This window comes from Anser cygnoides, chromosome 10 (assembly GCF_040182565.1).
Source record: "Anser cygnoides isolate HZ-2024a breed goose chromosome 10, Taihu_goose_T2T_genome, whole genome shotgun sequence".
NCBI lineage: Eukaryota > Metazoa > Chordata > Aves > Anseriformes > Anatidae > Anser > Anser cygnoides.
Window position 1 is genome coordinate 14,660,801 of NC_089882.1, and position 14,905 is coordinate 14,675,705.

General features: G+C 64.9%; 1 protein-coding gene across 1 annotated transcript in view; it reads right to left on the bottom strand.

Moving 5' to 3' along the window:
- Nucleotides 1–14,905, bottom strand: part of CELSR3 (cadherin EGF LAG seven-pass G-type receptor 3) — a 28,750-nt gene that overhangs the window by 8,875 nt on the left and 4,970 nt on the right. Inside the window, 21 exon segments of the mRNA XM_048072476.2 lie at nt 209–389; nt 722–871; nt 1,033–1,216; nt 1,675–1,884; nt 2,098–2,192; nt 4,285–4,386; nt 4,476–4,659; nt 4,942–5,062; nt 5,240–5,381; nt 5,647–5,815; nt 6,069–6,111; nt 6,113–6,180; nt 6,308–6,493; nt 6,680–6,849; nt 8,162–8,287; nt 8,471–8,634; nt 8,844–9,001; nt 9,246–9,334; nt 9,643–9,758; nt 9,891–10,113; nt 11,256–11,888. Of these exon segments, the coding sequence (XP_047928433.2) occupies nt 209–389; nt 722–871; nt 1,033–1,216; nt 1,675–1,884; nt 2,098–2,192; nt 4,285–4,386; nt 4,476–4,659; nt 4,942–5,062; nt 5,240–5,381; nt 5,647–5,815; nt 6,069–6,111; nt 6,113–6,180; nt 6,308–6,493; nt 6,680–6,849; nt 8,162–8,287; nt 8,471–8,634; nt 8,844–9,001; nt 9,246–9,334; nt 9,643–9,758; nt 9,891–10,113; nt 11,256–11,888 (3,514 nt within the window).

The window sequence follows — 14,905 nt, forward strand, 5'->3', positions numbered from 1 at the left end:
ATCGCCGTGCCTGGGGGCTGCAGGGCTCCTTAAGGCCCCGTGCTGACACCTCGGGAGGAACAGCTCTGCCCAACCCACACCAAGGGGTCAGGAAGCATGGGGCAGAGTGCTGCGGGACCAAACCCCAGCCCCAGCACCCAGACTCGGGGGAGTCCAGGCAGCCTCTCCCCGCCAGTGCTCACAGAAGGTGAAGGGGAGGAGGACGTACCTGACGCTGCGGCGATCCACCTGGTAGCGCGGGGGGAGCAGCCCCCCCAGGGTGCGGTACATGATGAGGATGATGACAGTGAGGGAGGGCTCGGGCTCCGGCAGCGCCTGCCTCGGGGAGGAGCTCTCCATGGTGTAGTTCCCTTCGCCCCCACCAAGCGTAGGCACTGCCGTGGGGGCAGCTGAGGCACACGAGGGGACAGTAAGAATGGGCACACACACACACGGCCTCGCGCCTTCTTGGGGGACCCTAGCGGTGCCCTGGCCTCTGGGCATCAGCCAGGCTGAAGGAGGCAGCCAGTGCCCTCTGCGTTCACTAGCCCACGGGATCTGGGGGCTTTTCTCCACAATCTTCACCCAAAGCTGGTGAGGACCGCAGAGAGAAGCGGTGCTGGCGTTTGCTGGCAGCAGCAGGGCTCCCAGGCTCGTGAGACCATCAGGAGCTAGGTCTCAGCGGGGGCACACATCCCCTGAAAGCCATGCCTGTACGCGCTGTGCCCCAAGCGATGCTCACCTTCAGCTTTCGGGGGGCTCAGCACCGACAGCGGCAGCACGACGTGGGTGTGGGGGTCCCAGGCGGGCTGGCCGCGGAAGAGGCTGCTGTGGTAGCGCGGGTAGCGCCGGCGGATGTGCGAGTGGTTCTCCATGCGGTCGATGCTGAGCACTGCGGAGGAGATGTTAGTGAACGCCAGCTCTAGGATGGCCACCTGGAGAGCAACCACGCTCCGGGGCACCCCAGGGTTGATGTCTCTGGCAAAGGGACTGCAGGAGCCACAGCTCTGCACCACCCCGGCCAGGCCCCACCGCCAGCCGGCTCCGACTTACTGATGTTGGGGGTGACGACGCCGACGGGGTTGAGGTAGGTGAGCTTCATGTTGCTGGCCAGCGTGCCCGAGTAGTCCCGCAGCTGCTCCATCAGGCTGGCGCTGCCGTGCTCGCTGTGCGGCAGCATGGCCCAGTGCTCCCGGTTCTCGGGCGCCAGCACGGAGCTGCCCGCGCGCAGCAGGTTCTGCACGGGAGAGATGGGGCACATGGGAGCACGGGGTGAGGGAAGCAGAGCCTTTGGGACACATCCTGCCCCCCAGGCTGCCAGCACCCTACCCCTCTGCCCAGCGTGGTGGTTTCTCTTACGATGGACACCCACCTTAATGTTCATCAGTGAGTGTCCTGCAGAGACATCTCTGCACCACCCCAATAGGGAATTGGGAACAGCACTGAGACCTCTCTTTGCCTTCCCTCCCCCAGGCTGAGCAAACCCATCTCTGCCTCTCCTCATCCCTCCTGTGTTCCAGCCCTGGCCACGCAGGCGGCCTCCGCTGGTCTTGCTCCTGGGCCTCGATGCCTGCACAGTGCTGGGGAGCCCAGCACCCCGAAGCGGCCTCACAACCTCCTCAAACCCCACAGAGACATGGGTGGCTGACAGAGGAGCAGCAGCAGCAGCCGCTCCGACGCAGGGGAAGGCCTCACCTCGTTGAAGTGGGCATCCTGCGTGGCTGTCAGCCCAAAGCCGCGCTGCCGGCTCTCGAAGGCCATCAGGCGAGACAGCAGGCGGTAGGTGATGTGCACGTCGTTGCCGAAGTAGTGCTCCATGTGGTCCGTCACCGCCCGCAGCCGGTGGGCCAGCTTCTTGGCTTCAATTGTGTTGAGCTCGGTCTCGTTCCTCTCCAAGCCCTCCAGCTGCCAGCAGGGAGAAAGGAGGGGGTTAGCCCGCAGTGGTTCCTCCCCGGGGAATCCCGCAGCTCCCAGGGAGCGGGCTGTGGGGTGCTGCGGGTCCTGCAGGGCCCAGGAATGACTTCTGAAACCACAGCACGAGCTGAGGACACTCGCAGCGGTGGTCACTTGGGCAGGGAGAGTCTCGGGCAGACAAAGGGACACGCAGCAGTGCATTACCAGGATGGAGAGCTCCTTGAAGGCAGGCGAAGTGCAGTTGAAGAGATCTGGCTCCAGCCAGCCCTTCTCCTCGTCACAGTGTCTGACGGCTGCGCCTGAAGGCGGGAGGAAGATCGCATCAAAGGGTGCAGGACATGCAGCTCCCCCCCTGTGCCCCCCAGCAGAACACTGCACCAGGTAACCCCAAAGAGCAGCACCAGCGAGTGATGGGGAGGGCCTGTGGCACCCCAGAGCTGTCCTCCTGCTGTGCACCAGCATCACCTCTGGTCTGCACCACCTCTGCAGGCTGCTGCCAGCCCCTCTCTCCGTGAGCTGGTTCCTCGTGTGGTTCACGCAGCCTGCATGGCAGCAGGCACCGTCACACAGAGTGGTAAAGAGCAATAAGTGACGTGGCAGGGCTAAGGGTGAACCCCCTGGCTCCTGGTGGGGCCGTGTCCCTGTCCTCAAGACACATCTGACCCCAACCTACAGAAGCCCGCGCAGCCCCAGGCTTCCCCTGGCTCAGTCTGCAACGCCTGCTGAGGGGCTGCCCCCGTCTGCATGGGGGAGCTGCCCCGGGACGAGAGCCCTGCGGTGGGACTGGTGAGCCTGCTCCAGGGGCTCGTCTTCCAAGGCGGTGGGGGACAACCCATCCGGCAGCACGGGTACAGCACCCACTGCAAGACCCCGTCCCTGGCTGGGGCCCGAGCACTGCTGGGCAGGAGCAGAGACACCAGCAGGGAACGGGATCGGCTGCTAACACCACTAACAGCACTGCCAGCGCCCACACCGGGAGCGTCACCGTGCGCGCCTTGAGCACAAGGGAGCAGGGTGACCCCAGCGCACCAGTCCCTCCTGGGGAAGGTGCCAGGGCAGGGGAGCTCACCGAGCGCCCATGGCTGGGAGAAGGCAGCAGCGTGCCCAGGGAGGGGAGAGGGAGCCTGGGGCAGAGCCCAGCTCCTGCCTGGACAAGCCCCGTTGCCAAGCCTGCTCCCTCCCACCAGCCCCAGTTCCCCACTGCGCATCCCCACCGCCCCCTCCCCAGCTGCATAAGCACAGGGACCAGCACCACCGCAGCTGGGGGCAAACAGAACAAAGAAACCTCCTTGCTGCCGGCCTTCCCCCGGCAGAGAACAGGCCTTCACCCATGCCTGTGGCCAGGCTCGGCTGCAGAATCCGGACCCCGTGTGCCTCCGCCTTGCCTGCTGGGCAGCAGGAACGGGACCTTGCACAGCTCCTGCCCCATTCCACCACACCAAGCAGCTCCCCCTTCTTCCGCCCCGCAGCCATTCCTCCCCACCTTGCCATCCAGCGCTCATCACCAGCTCCTTCCCCTCCCAGCCTAAGCAAGCAGCCCAGGACAGTCAGCAGCCATCCCGGCCGGGGCACAGAGCGCAGACCCCGCTCAGCAGCCCCCCGGGGCCACCCAGAGCCCATGCTGCAGGCTAAGGACAGCGGGAGCCAGGTTTGTGCTGGTTAGTGTGCTGGGAGCAGGGAAGCGGCGTGTAGGAGCGGTGAGGCCAGGCAAAGCGTTGGGGAGACACTCGGCAGCTCCAGAAGCGGCAGGGAAAGCGCAGGGGTGTGCAGGGTGCCAGGCAGGGAGCAGGGAGGGAAAGCCACGTGGCACAGTCCTTAGAGCAGGGGAGGAGGGAGGTGGGAACAACCTTACCTGCACCCCTCAAACCTGAGCACGGATGGCGAGAGAACCGGGGAGAGAAGCGACAACAGTTAGGAGCCGAACCTGCCTCCTCCCGGAGCGAACGGCTGGAGAAGGACAGGGTTTGTATTGTCCCCTGGGGCTCGCGCTGCCCTGCAGTCCCAGACACCCTGCTCGCACCTCTGCCGTCACCCAGGACAGCCTTCTCCAACCGGGGCCGTGACTTCTACCCGAGGCACTCACCAAACACCGTGCCTGCTCCCCGCACAGCGCTCGCTGTGCCAGGCCTGACCCCAGCCTCGATGAAACCGAAAGGCAGCAGGGAGAAGGTGGGGACAGAGGCTGGGTGACGGCATTGGCCCTACAGCCTGCTCCCAGCCCCCTGTGCTCGCCCTCGGGCTGGGTGCTTTCTCCTCCACCTTCCTGCTCCCAGCCCTCCAGCCCAGCTAAACGGGACCGGCACAGTACTGCGAGGGGGTGACCTTGCTGGGGCTGCAACAGCCCCCGCACAACACCCGGATTCTCCCCTCCCCACTGCATGCCCAACTCACCCAAGGAGCCTTTGGGGCACAGCACCACAGCCGACAAGCCAAACTTGGTTTGGGGCCACCACACGCCTGCTTTCAGGCTTTTGGGGCATCCGTCGTAGAGCACTGCGGAGACAGGCGGCCCGGGGCCGGTCACGGCGGGGCAGCTCGCACCCAGCCCCGCGGTGCCAGCGCCCTGCCACGTCCCCGCTCACCCTCGCAGCCGCTGGGTGTCACCTCGGCGAAGGGGCTGTCACAGCTGTTGCACTGGCGGCCGATGACCCCGGGCCTGCAGTGGCAGCGGCCGGTCTCCTTGTCGCAGGAGCGCGAGGAGGAGCCCACGGGGTAGCAGTCGCAAGGCAGGCAGGTGTCGCTGCCTTTCGGGCGGTAGTGGAAGTCCTGGGGGAGACGGGGACGGCCGTCAGACTGCCCATGGGGACAGCAGCCCAGGCAGGTGCTTGGGGAACTGCTGGAGCCAGGGCTGCCCACTGGGGACTTGTCACAGAGATCCCCACTTGCAAGCACCGCTGGCTGGCCCCATCGCCACCTTGCTGGGCCGGGAGGGCCACAAGGAGGTGAGCAAGGGCCAAGCACACAAAGCAGCGCCCAGGCAGCTGCCAGGCCTGAGGAGGGGACAAGGCACAGGCAGGCCATGTCCCCACGGGCACAGCTGCCCCTCACCTTGCAGTGGCACTGCCCGTTGGTTTTGTTGCAGTCAGGATCGAAGCCCTTGTTCACATCGCAGTTACACGGCCCGCAGCTGGGGTTCCCCCACCAGCCCTTCGGACACTGCTGGTCCATCCTAGGGACAGAAACGTCCCCGCCGTTACACCGACCACATCTCCTGGGCCTTCTCCTCCCAGCAGCCCAGCAGCTCCAAGGAGCAGGGTGGCAGCGAGGTGTCACACAGCTGGGATGGGCGAGCAGCACAGAGCCAGGCACTGGAGGCCAAGGCCCTGCTGTGCGCCCTGCATCTCACCTGTGTTCGCAGTACTGCCCGAAAAAGTTCCCTGCGCACTCGCACACGTAGCCCAGGGGCGAGCCCGGCTTGCGGCGACACACGGACTTGTTCTTGCAGGGGTTGAGGTGACAGACATCCACGCAGTCCCCTCCATAGTACCCTGAGGTGCAGACAGAGAGCACCACGTAAGGAAAGCACCTTCTCCACAGGAGCGGCCGGAGAGCCCAAGAGTGGATTCAAGGGGCTCGGGGGGGATTTTGCCCTCCACAAAAACCACTGCATGTCTGAGAGGGGTTTCTGGGCACACAACTTGCCCAAGGAAGGGGCAGGAGAGCAGTCACAGGCAGGCTGTGGGAGCCCCAGGGGCAGAGGAGAAGACGCGCAGTGTGGAGAGCCAAGGGGTGGCAGGGCTCTGCAGGCCCTACCTGGCAGGCACACGCACGAGTAGCTCTGCCACTCGTCCTTGCAGACGCTGTTGGCTGGGCAGGGGCTGGAGTCGCAGGGGCTCGGCACGCTGCAGCCAGCCTCCACCCTCAGGGCATGGCTGGGCTTGGGCAGCACGGTCCCGGTGACGCTGTCACCCAGTCGCACACCCTGCAACACAGGGGAGAGTCACACAACGCCCCAGTCTGCCTAACTTCCACAACCCCTGGGTGCAGCCACCCTTCTTCCCCGTTGACCCCGCTCCACGGATTTAAGGCTGCCTCACAGCACCTCGGAGCCCTGAATGCTCAGAGGGGGAGCATCACCAGCAGGAGGGATGTTGGCAGCAGCTCCCAGGCCTGCGTTCCCGCCTCTCCACCTAACAGACCCGCTTGAAAGGGAAGGCTCAGAGCAATGGACTCACCTGTATGCAGCCCCTCAGCCCGTTCTGCACCTCGCCAGAGCCCTAGGACTCCCCCCACGTGCAGATGTTTCACCTTCAGGCCATGCAGCTCATTCCCGACAACCACCGTATCCTGCAGAACAAAAGGGATTAACGGGGGCCAACTGCCACCATCCCATCCCTGCCCCCTCTGAGGGTGCAGGCAAAGCATCCCCCAGTGGTTCCTGTCCCGGGGCTGGGGTCTCGCACGCAGCACGTACCTGGTAGAGCCCAAAGTCCAGGGTGAGGGTGATGACGTAGCGCGAGTCTCGCCCGCTGCGGACATCCCGCAGCTCCAGCTGGAGGTCGTGCCATCGCCCGTCGCTGAGCTGCAGCTGGTCCAGCACCAGACTGGTGCTGCGCCCCGAGCCCCTGCTCACCGTGAAGGAGAGCAGGCCCCCCGCCAGCTGCAGGGAGGGAAGCAGCAAAGGCAGCAGTGAGCCAAGTGAGCTGCCTCCATCCTACCTTCCCTGCGCACTCTGAGCACGGGGAGGGAAGCCCAGCCCTGCCGAACACCACCCTCTGCTTGGGCTGGGGTCAGTGAGGAGGGCAGAGCCGCCCTGGGGAGGATGGTACGGGTGCTGAGGCCCTACCTGGCAGAGCAGGGTGGTGTACTGGCCGGCGTGTGCCTGCAGGAGCACCCCGTCGGGCTGGCGCGTCCGAAACGCCAGCCCCAGGTACCACGGCACCGAGATCTTCACGTCCGTCTTGAAGTCCCAGGTCAGGACACTGTTGCCCTGGAAATAGTGGGCATGGTGCATGGCTGGAAAGGAAAGTGGAGGTGAGAAGGGATGGGGAGCACCTTCTTCTGCCCTCATGCACTGCAGGACAAAGGGCCGTTGAAGGCTGAGGATGGACAGCAAGCAGCTCATGCTGCTGGCTCAGTGACACCAGCACCCGCACACAGCCACCTTGTCCTCCCTGATGCCTCCTGTGCATGGAGCCACAGCAACTCCATTTTCCAAGAACTGGTGATGCTACCAGGGCTCGGTACTGGGGCCGGTCCTCTTTAATATCTTTATTGATGATCTGGATGATGGTGTCCAGTGCACCCTCAGTAAGTTTGCAGATGACACCAAGCTAAGTGCGTGTGTCGATCTGCTCGAGGGCAGGAAGGCTCTGCAGGAGGATCTGGATAGGCTGGAGCGATGGGCTGAGGTCAACTGCATGAAGTTCAACAAGGCCAAGTGCCGGGTCCTGCACCTGGGGCGCAACAACCCCAAGCAGAGCTACAGGCTGGGAGATGAGTGGCTGGAAAGCTGCCTGGCCGAGAAGGACCTGGGAGTATTGGTTGATAGTCGGCTGAATATGAGCCAGCGGTGTGCCCAGGTGGCCAAGAAGGCCAACAGCATCCTGGCCTGTATAAGAAGCAGTGTGGCCAGCAGGTCTAGGGAAGTGATTGTCCCCCTGTACTCGGCTCTGGTGAGGCCGCACCTCAAGTACTGTGTTCAGTTTTGGGCCCCTCGCTACAGGAAGGACATGGAGGTGCTCAAGCGAGTCCAGAGAAGGGCGACGAAGCTGGTGAGGGGTCTGGAGAACAAGTCTTACGAGGAGCGGCTGAGGGAGCTGGGCTTGTTCAGCCTGGAGAAGAGGAGGCTCAGGGGCGACCTTATCGCTCTCTACAGTTACCTTAAAGGAGGCTGTAAAGAGGTGGGGGTTGGTCTGTTCTCCTACGTGCCTGGTGACAGGGGAATGGGCGAAAGTTGCGCCAGGGGAGGTTTAGGTTGGATGTTAGGAAGTACTTCTTTACCGAAAGGGTTATTAAGCATTGGAACGGGCTGCCCAGGGAGGTGGTGGAGTCACCATCCCTGGAGGTCTTTAAAAGACGTTTAGATGTAGAGCTTAGCAATATGGTTTAGTGGAGTACTTAGTGTTAGGTTGGAGGTTGGACTCGATGATCTTGAGGTCTCTTCCAACCTAGAAATCTGTGATACTGTGATACTGTGATACACAGGGATCAGTAGACGCAGGGACAACAGAGCCAGCTCTCCCCACACGTACCCCCTACCCTGCTGCCACAGCACCACCCTGCCCACACCCACCCTGCCCGTGCTCAGGACCGCCCGCTCACTCACTGTGGCGGCAGTCTTTGCCCCCGAAGCCCACAGGACAGAGGCAGGAGTAGGTCCCCCAGCTGACCGAGCAGGTGCCGCCGTTCTTGCAGGGGTTGGAGTCGCAGAAGGTGTGCTTGGCATGGCAGCCTGGAGGTACCAAAGGTGCCTACGTCAGCCTCGACCCTGTCACCCCCTCCCTCCAGCCCGCACGCGAGGCACCGCCACCCCCAGCCCTGCCCCGCTGCCCGAGGGGCAGATCCAGCCGCTCAGCACAGCCCCTGCTCCTTGCGGCAGAAGACAGGCACTGGCAGGGGGCAGAGGCACCGGTACCTGTAGTGGTCCCGTTGTTGGCGATGTAGGAGGCCAGGTCGATGCGTTTGCTGTCGATGTACAGGTCTCTCATGCACCCCACAAAGTCCCGGTGAGTGACGGGGAAGTTCTCCGGCAGGTTGGGGACCCCTCCGAGGAGCAAGGGACCTGTGAGGTCCAGGGACCTGCAAGGAGAGAAGCCCAGTGACCTCAGGCTGGCCGGACGGCTCCCTTGGCTAGGGGCTGGGAGGCTGACATCCCCGGGGACAGGCACACACAGCTGGGGCCCCTGATGCTACAGCTGCCCCAGATGTAGGGCAGACTCTGCAGGGGACCCCATTGCCCTGCTCCTCTCTCCACTGCAGCAGCACCCGGCAGCCCCCGGGGAACTCACTTTTTGGAGCTGGTCTGTACTCCCTCGGCGGCACAGGAGTAGTTCCCGATCTCGCTGCCGAACTGCAGGGCCACCGAGGCGTCGCATTCGTCCACTGTCAGTATGGCCACCTTGTCCTTGGAGGGGCCCTGCACCACCCCCAGAGCGCTGACCTTGGGCTGAAACCAAAGGCGGGGTGTCAGCAGCTCACGGCCCCCCGGAGCCGGACACCCCACGGCTCACACTACAGCAGGGAAAGGGCGGGTGGCCCCGGCACCACCGCGCCGGGCACAGGTGAGCCACGAGGGACACGCCTGGCTGAGGACAGCACGCGGTGCCCGACGTGGGTGCAGGTGAGGACGAGGCGGGTGGCCCCACGGGCAGACAGACCCACACGCACAGGGGGACAGCAGGGGACAGTACCTTGTTGTAGTAGCGGAGCTGCAGCGTGTGCCACTGCCCGTCGCTCACGCCCCCAGGCAGGTAGGGGCTCACCACCGTGCTGGACTCCCCTGCGGAGACAGGGATAAGTGCTGTGGGGAGCCGGGTGGCCCTGCGGCGTGTCAGACCCTCCGGGTAGGGGACAGCAGCCCTGGGACGGTGCCCAGCAGCTCCAGGGCCCGAGACCTGCATGCAGGCTGTGCCCAGTGCTCCTAACTGCTGATCCTGGCACCCCCCGGGGCAGGCAAGGCAATGGGACCAGGAGGACAACCAGCACCCACCCAAGAGGGTCCTCATCCCCAGACCGGCTCGTGGCCAAGGCTGGAGGTGAAGCTCCCGGTGACACCCCACATCCCGCGACAGGCAGGGCTGAGCCTACCTGTGGAGTATTTCAGCTGCACCTGCCCCTGGATGATCTCCACCGCCAGGAAGTCGTGCCGCTCGTTCAGGCGCCCGTTGTAGAGCAGGAGGCCGCTGGGCTCCACCGTGCTGAACCTGGGCAGGGAGGGAGCGGGAGCGCAGGGTGTGCACGGGGCGCGTGCAGAAACCCCGCTGTCCCAGCACTGGGACGAGGCGAGGTAACACAGGGTCCCGAGGAGGGACCAGCAGAGGAGGGAGAGCACTCACGAGAGGGCGAGGGTGAGGTGGAAGCGCTGGCGCAGGCCCCGGAACATGACGAAGGAGCGGGGCGGGAAGGAGCGCGCGGACACCTCGCAGAAGGGCGCCTCGAAGCCGCCCGCCGGGCACTGGCAGCGGAAGCCGCCGTCGGCGCCGTTGGTGCAGGTGCCCCCGTTGCGGCACACGCCGGGCTGGCAGCGCCCCGAGCGGCTGTCCACCTCGCAGTTCTCGCCTGTGGGAGCACGACAAGGGGTTTGGGACACGTCCCCTCGGCCGACCCTCGCCCCGGGGCACAGGCCCAGCTGTGGGGCAGCTGGGGCAGGCGGAGGACGGGAATGATTCTATGAACCGGCTTGCTCAGCTCCAGCAGAGGGCTGGGAACTCCTCTCCCTCTCCCCCACACCCACAGCTGACCTCAGAGCCCAGCTTGCCAGCTTTCCTTGGCCTCTCTTCAGCTGGCTCTGTCCACCCCAAAGGCCCCTGGCGAGGCTGATGCGGCAGCGGCGTGGCGCAGGGGGCTGTGCTGGCCCCACAGAGGGCCATGAATTGCTCAGCCGCAGTCCTACGCCCCCGGCCCAGCTCCCGTTACTTGCTCAGAAGCACCCAAGGAGGAGGATGCAGAGACAGCACGAAGTGACAGGGAAACGAGCTCATTAACCCTTCTGCTAATGGCTGTTCACGCTTCAAATGCCGGGGGTTAATTACCACTGCCTCTGCTTATCTCACCAGGAGCCACGGTGGCTCCAAGGCAGCCATCTGCTGCCGCGCTCCCCTGCCTCCCCAGCACCCCTCCTGGCGGGCAGGGCAGGGCAGGGCAGGGCCTCCTCCTCCTCCTCCCTGGTAGCCACGGGCCTCCTTCACCCGACCCCAAGCTGAGGGTGGCCAGCACGGCTCTCGGCAGCCTGGTGGGGGCTCGTGGCAGTGAGGCACTGGCTGGCCCCTGGCGTTACCCCAAAGCCAGGACTGGATCCCGCCCAGCGGGGCAGCGAGGCCCAGCCTCCCCTTCCACGCTCAGCGGGGAGGCTGAGGCAGCAGCTTCCCCATCGCCCGCAGTGCCAGCATGGGGTGCGCAGCCCCGCCACACCAGCCGGCACTGGCCAAAAAAACAGCACCTCAGACAGTCCCGCAGCCCACCACAGCGGGAGAGGGCCGAGGACCCCGCACCCCAGCCAGGCGAGGCCCAGCTCGCTCCTCCCGCTCCGCCAAAGGTCCCCGGGAGCCCTCCATCCCTCCATCCCAGCTCCCCGCACGGCACATTTCTATGGCAACCTCAGCCCTGCGCATCCAGCGCCATGGAAACAGGAGAGCGGGGAGCGCGGCCGGACCTCGGCGGCGAGGCCGAGACCCCCCCACCCCCCCCGGCCCGGCACTCACCGCTGAAGTGCTGGCGGCAAACGCAGGTGTAGCCCCCTTCCCTGCGGGTGCAGGTGCCGCCGTTGAGGCAGGGGTTGGAGTAGCAGAGGTTGATCTCCGTCTCGCAGTAGTCGCCGGTGAAGCCCTGCGGGCAGCGGCACCGCAGGCCGGTGATGGGGTGGATGGGGCGGAAGAGGGTGGACGGGGAGGCGATGAAGGGGGCCGAGCTGTCGAACTTGAGGACGGAGATGCACTTCATGTAGTTCTGGCAGGGCTCCCGCAGGCAGACGTTGTCGTCGAAGGGCAGCACCTCCAGCATGGAGGCGCCCGTCAGCGCCATGCGCTTCATGTACAGCTGCTCCTGCAGCTCCTCCGAGCTGAAGTAGTGCCCGCCCCGCGGCGCCAGCGCCGAGAAGCTGACGTTGAGCACCGTGCCGCCCACGTCCGTGTCGTTCTGGATGTTGAAGATGAAGACGTCCTCCTTGGGCGTCGCGAGCACGGTGGCCACCCCTTCCAGGAAGGTGGCCAGCAGCGGGGAGAGGAAGCGCTCCTGCCACATGTTCTCCAGCCGCACCGTGATGCTGTTGGCCAGCATGTCCTCCGTGATGATGATCACCCGCAGGACGCACTGGGCCGTCACGCTGTGGATGCCGTCTGGGGGAGGGAACAGGGACGCGCTGCAGGTCTCCTCCTTCCCACCCCGGGCCATGCACCCGAAAACGGCCCCCGAAGGCCTGGGTCTTCAGCTAAGGAAGCTTGAAGCCACGGCCCAGGGAGCATCCAGCTGCCACGTGCCCCAGGGCGTCCCCACATGCACGCCTGAGCTTTGTCCCCCACGCCAGGATCTCCACTGAGATAACTCCCAGGTTTCCATCCAATCCTGGTTCTGGGCAGCAAACTGAGCTCTCGTCAGCAAGGATGGTGGTGAGAAACAGGCAGAAGGAGGTCCCAGCAGGAGGTTGGGCAAACACCGGAGCCCGATGCCAGCGCCCGGGGTGTTTTCCGCCCCCGCTGCGCCCCGTGCCCCCTGCACGCTGCCTTTCCCCACGCTCTCTTCCTGCCGTTTCCTTCCTCTCTCCTCCAGGGCCTCCGAGGCTTTTGTACCCAGCTCCCTCCTTCCCCCTTCTCACCATCTGCTCCGCATCCCGTCCTCCCTGGGCCCATCTCTGGTTTGTTTAATTCCCTTTAATCTTTATTTTCCTTGGAAACAAACTCCCTGCCCCTTGGGACCCCGCACCACGTGAGCCACCTCCGAGCGTGGCTGCGCTCCGCCAGCGCCGGGGCTGTTGGCAGCAGCTTCGCCCCTGCCAGGCGTGCTGAAAAGCCACCGGCAGCCACAGCCATGAGTCCTGGGGAAGGGGGACAGCCCGTGCAAAGCCACCGGGCCTGCCGTGACCTGCTGGGTTGCCTCCCAGCACGTGGCCATCCGAGCCTCTCACAGCCACCAGTACTTTGCAAAACACCGGTGTCGCGGTGCTGGCCACGTCTGGGTGGAAGCACAAGGGCTGCCAGGACAGACAGACAGAAGCGACCATGTTCCGACTTTCTCTAGGAGAGCCTGCACGCAGCACCTCTTCCAGCAGGATGGAGAGCCAGGGGTGTGCCAGGGCAGCAAGCCCCAAACCCTGCTCAGACACAGCCACCCCAGCTCGTTCCCCTGCCTCACCAGGTTACACTGCCCCAGACTCCAGCGCCTGGCCCTTTGCTGGCCCCATAAAACAGCCAACGTCCCCCTCACTTGGGCCACCCCAGAAGCACCCCACCCGGGGAGCCCACCGCCACAAACGCCTGATGAGGCTCACCAAGAGCCCCACCGCTCCCAAGGAAACGGGGCGAGCCACCTCCCAGCCCATTCGCACCATCCCCACGTGCGTCGGCAGCACGTGGTGGTCACCCACGATTCCTTCTCCTACCCCGCACGGAACAGGGAGCCTGAAGCCTCCGAGTTTCTTTGGAAAGCCAGCTCTCCATCACCACCACCACCCCAAAACAGCACTTACACCAGCCCATCCCATACACACGGCCGACGGGTGAGGAACACCAGCCACCTCCTTCCCCTGGGGACCCAGCCTCCACCCCCTGCCCACGCCACGGCTCCATCCTCGCTGCCACGCCGCCTTCGCTGCTTCACACGCCGCAGAGCCTTTTGATTCCCCCCCGACCCCTTTTGAAGTTTGCGGTGCTGGAAGATTTAAGGCCCGAAACATCTCCCTTTTCTCTCGCTCCGTCTTCAGAAGGTGACGGCTCTCCAGCGACCCTGCAAATCCCAGGGCTGGCGCTCCGCAGATAAGGCAGGCGCGGGGCTGGGAGCGGGCGAGCAGAGGTGCCAGCAGCCGCCCGGGGGCTCATCTCCTGCTGAAGGGGGGGGCACCTCCCTCTGAAATCAAACTGCTCCACGCTGACGTGGAAGCCGGCAGGCAGGCGTCCGCCTGATTTACGGCCGTTATTCAGCCTCAGCTAACGCCACGCTAAGGTCTGAGGCAGGCCGGGGAGCAGCGAAGTCTCCGAGGAGGATGGAGGCTGCAGCCTGGGAAGAGGTCGTGCTGCGGGGTGCCTGGCACCTCCAGCGCCATCCTCCACAGGGACGGGGGGCAAATCCCCCTGCGGCGTGAGGTCCTGCCCCAGCAGCACAGCTCTCCCCCGTAACTCCTTGCCCAGCCTCCACCCCGCACCCAGGGCTGCCTCCCCGCTGGCTCCGTGCAAGGGGAAGCAGATGGCTGGGAGAATGACCCTCGGTAAATAAGGAGGAAAAAAAAAAAAAGGAAGGAAAAAAAAGGCTACCAAAAGAAAGCCCAAAGCTGGCTGGAGGCGCCGACCCCCCTGGGAGGCATTTTAATCATGGATGCTCACCCTTTCTGATTAAATCCTGGGGCCGGAGAGCTGGTGCCTGGTGAATATTCATGCGGCAGAGCGAGGAGCCCCAGAACACGCCTACAGGGAGAGAGGGGCCGCGGGAGGCTCCGACCCCGGTGCCGAGCAGCACCAGGTCATCATGGCTGCGTGTCCAAGTGTGACGCCCACCAGCTCCAAAAGCAGCAGGGGGGGCAGCTACAGCCAGGGCCAGACCGCATCCCTCCTGTCACCCCCCTTCTCCTACGTGGCACAAAGGCACGGGATCCAGCCCACACACCCACCCCGAGGACCTCGGGGTCCCCGTCGCTGTCAGGGAACGCTGCGGCCCTCAGCCCCTCTCCTCCATCCCTCAGGCCTCAGGACAACTCCAAAACCATTCCCTAACCAGAAAGGAAGCCCACACCTCCCACCCTAACTCATGGTCAGCTCCTCCAGCCGTGATGGACCTAACAGGGGAGGAGGCTCCTGGATGGGGCTCCTCGAGAGAAGAGACACGCAAGTTGTACAGGGCAAAGGCAGCCCTGGGACCCCATCCCTGACTTGAAATGAAGGCTCGGAGCTGCTCAGACACAGGAGTGGGGACACACGTGTTCTGGGGGGCAGCCTCCCTGCCAGGAGACATCGTGGGTGAACGAAAGCACCAGGGCAAACCCGCCCGGCAGCCAGGAGGAGCCCAGGCCAGCACGGAGGGACACCAGGACAAGCACTTGGGCTCCTCTCAGCACCTCTCCAGCCCCCAGCCACACACCGACCCCACACCGCGCTGCTGGCCGCGGGCACAGCTGTTTAGAGCAGACGTCGGTGCCCGCACGTCTGCG